This window comes from Arachis ipaensis, chromosome B02 (assembly GCF_000816755.2).
Source record: "Arachis ipaensis cultivar K30076 chromosome B02, Araip1.1, whole genome shotgun sequence".
Lineage (NCBI taxonomy): Eukaryota > Viridiplantae > Streptophyta > Magnoliopsida > Fabales > Fabaceae > Arachis > Arachis ipaensis.
In genome coordinates, this window is record NC_029786.2 from 64,857,237 (window position 1) to 64,860,680 (window position 3,444).

The window sequence follows — 3,444 nt, forward strand, 5'->3', positions numbered from 1 at the left end:
ATGTAAAACAACTTGTAACACCCTAAGATATATCCTATCTTTGAGGGTCTTTAAATAGTATTAAATATTTGAATAAAATATTTAAGAAAGCATGTACTCTTGACTTTAAAGGAGTAATAATAACATTATAACAGGTCACATAGACACACTTAATAGAATAGGGTATATTAAATATTTGAATAAAATATTATAAATAATAATATAATAATGTAAGAGATCACACATATGCCTATAATAGAATATGGTATGTTGAACAAGACATTATAAGGAGGCATGTACTCTCGGCTCTAAGGGAATATTAACAATATAATCATATGAAAGAGCACAAAATGAGTATAGTAAATAATTGAATGAACATCATAAGGAGACATATACTAATGATTCAAGAAGACATGAATGACATGGTGGACAGACATGATCAACATGAATAAAAGATGAGTGAAAGATAATTAATGCCATGATAACATTCGTGAATGGAAGAAAATAAAAAAAAATGGAACATAACACATGCCAAGCATTAAAAAAAATAATTTCCTACCCTTTTTCTAACGCTTCTTTGAGCTTGTCTCTTGTGTTTGCACACAGAATATATTTTTGTAGAGAGAGAAGGGAGAGGATTTGGTATTTGAGAGGAGTGATTTTCTACCTATAGGTGCACCCCTATTTATATACATTTGGGGATAGGGTGGTTGGGATAAATTTTAATTTCAAACGGAGGGTGGTTACTAGATTCCTATCCATAAATTTAAATTCTAAGCCTATCTCCTAACTCATTTTCAAATTTCGAATTTAATTTTGTTTCTAGAAGGGGTGGTTGTTACATTATCATCCCCATAAAAAAAGAATTTGTCCCCAAATTCTACATCCTAATTTGGTCGATAAAGGTCATTAGTAGGATGCATAGTGATTTGGAATGTGTTAGTTAATCTTACTAGTGGCGGAGAGAGATATGAACGAAAGAGAAGCACCAGTATCATCTAGGATGGTTAAAGGATTCCATTAATTATGTATTTACCCTCGATTCGATCTTCTGACTCGTGGACTTCCTTGCTGCTGAGGGAAAAGACTCGCCCTTGACGCTGTGGTGGATTGGCAGGGGGTGGGAGAACTGCTGGGCATTCTTTGGCAATATGCCCCGGTTGAAAACACCGGAAGCAGACATTTTGTCCGGCAAGGCACCTACCCCTATGTAGCTTCCCACATGAAGCACACTCCTTGAGTTCGGTGGTCTTTGGTGAGGCATCAGTTGGAGGTTCCTGTCGATCCGTGTCCTGTTGAGGTTGCCTTCCTGTAGGTTTCTCAAGAAAGGCCTTCTTCTGCGGTGGCTGCTGAGATGATTCTTGATTCAGTTGTCTTTTCTTGAAAGCCTCGCTTCTTTCCGACGCTAGTTTTTGGTGCATTCTTCGATCACCTGGCACTTGCTAACGAGGGAGGAGAACTCCCGGATTTCCAGTGGGGCTATAGCGGTTAGGACTTCTGCCCTGAGCCCTCCTTGATACTTCATACACTTCCACTTTTCATCTGGATTAGCCTTATACATGGCGAAAAATTTGCAGAGTCTCTCAAACTTCTCTGTGGACTCTGCAATACTCATCCTATCCTGCCTCAGCTGAAGAAACTCCATCTCCTTGGACTCTCGAACAGAAAGGGAAAAGTACTTCTTGTAGAAAGCTTCTTTGAAGGTGACCCAACTGATATCTGTTCCAGCATCCTCCAACAACCGTCTTGCTCCATCCCACCAGAACTCGGCATCAGCTTTGAGCATGAAGGTAGCGTAGCTCACTTGCTGCTCCTCAGTGCATGGAAAAATTGTGAATACCTTTTCCATTTCCGTCAGCCATTCTTCTGCCATATCAGGGTCGAGAGATCCACGGAACTCGGGCGGACCAATCTTCTTGAAGTTAGCAAAAGTTGTACGGGTCTGTCCCACCTCCAGCCTGGGAATATTGGGATCCTTGTCCCCAGTGGACAGTTGTTGGGCCATCAGAGTGGTGGCTTGGGCCTGCTCCTTCATTGCCTTGGCCATCTCCTTCATGTGCTTTGCTAGGTTTGATGAGCTCGAGCTCGAGCCAGAGCCACGTGGGCGTCCACGGCTTGCCATAGGTCTCCTGTTCAGGGATAACCATAGGGGAAAGTTTTATTAGTCGTACCTCCTAAGATAGGATCCCTAGGATCGACTTCGCTCTGATACCATTAATGTAACACCCTAAGATATATCCTATCTTTGAGGGTCTTTAAATATGGTGCCACACTCGATAGAGAAAGAGACTGAACTTAATCGTTATGCAAGGAAGGGAGGAAGTGCGCGTGAAGAGGAAAACAAGCAGTACTAAAACGATAATAAATATGAAATAATAAACTTATCCATGAGTACGGTTCAAAATAAAATGCTTAGAGGTAGTTAAACAAAGGAAAGAAACTAATACGTCCTAACTAATTTCGTCGAAGAGGCTCCCATACTTGTGTCCTATCCTATCCTTGATCAGGACCCTTCAGTTATTCACGAATCGAGGTATCCGTGGTTTTCCTCCAACACCTTTTCGCGCAGTGAAGATCTGGTTCCGTTGTGTGGGATGAACTAGGACTCGACGGGCAGCTGGGGTTCTCCTTCCACGAATTCTCGACCTAAGTAGATAGTTTGGAGCACGGTAGTAGTGGTCGTAACTACCCACACGTGCTTCGAGGGGTCATACGCAGAAGTTACCTTCGGGGGGCACTGCGTCGCCTCTATCTGCTGTGCCATGTTCTTCTGGAGACAGTATGGGAAAAGAAAAAGGGATGAGAACCTAACGTCTCAGTAGGAGTGCTATGCAACACCACCATAACTATCTCCAGCCCACGTGCAGGATTTTAAAAGAACGTCGTATAATATGGCATGTAATATGAACCTCTTGTAAAGCGTAAAACATATAGGTAAAAAGGAAAGAACATAGAAAGAGAATAGAAGGATAACATCTTAAGTAACATCAACATAGTTATAAATAAATCTAAAAAAAAACATAATCAAACTTTTCATTCATGCTTTCTCCTTTCTTAACTTATAACTTTCATGGAGGGTATTGAGCTCAAACCGGTATAAAATGTGGGAGTCCCCTTCCCTTACCGAAGGTTCTTATCCCAAATGTTTTGGCGATCACCTTCCCTTACCGAAGGATCATCTCGATCGATCACCCTCCCTTACCGAGGGATCATCTCGATATCTTGTCTTTGGGGGTCACCTTCCCTTACCGAAGGATCATTCCCTCAGTTCAATTTACAATTAGGTTGTTTAAACATACACGAGAGAAAAATCATATAAAAAGAGATCATGCAAGAAAAGGGACAATTATGATGATAAAGGGATGTATGAAAATCATGAGACTCTAGCATATATATGGATTTTCCAATTAAAAGATCTTGGTAATATAATAGCATGGATTGAAAGAGGTCATATCAAAGTGCAGA

General features: G+C 41.0%; 1 protein-coding gene across 1 annotated transcript; it reads right to left on the reverse strand.

The window, feature by feature from the left end:
• LOC107627316 lies at window positions 987-2,101 on the reverse strand. Its single transcript, XM_021116936.1, has 2 exons — window positions 1,412-2,101; window positions 987-1,325 (listed from the first exon to the last, which is right to left on the reverse strand). Exons 1-2 carry the CDS (start codon window positions 2,099-2,101, stop codon window positions 987-989), a joined length of 1,029 nt encoding a protein of 342 aa, XP_020972595.1.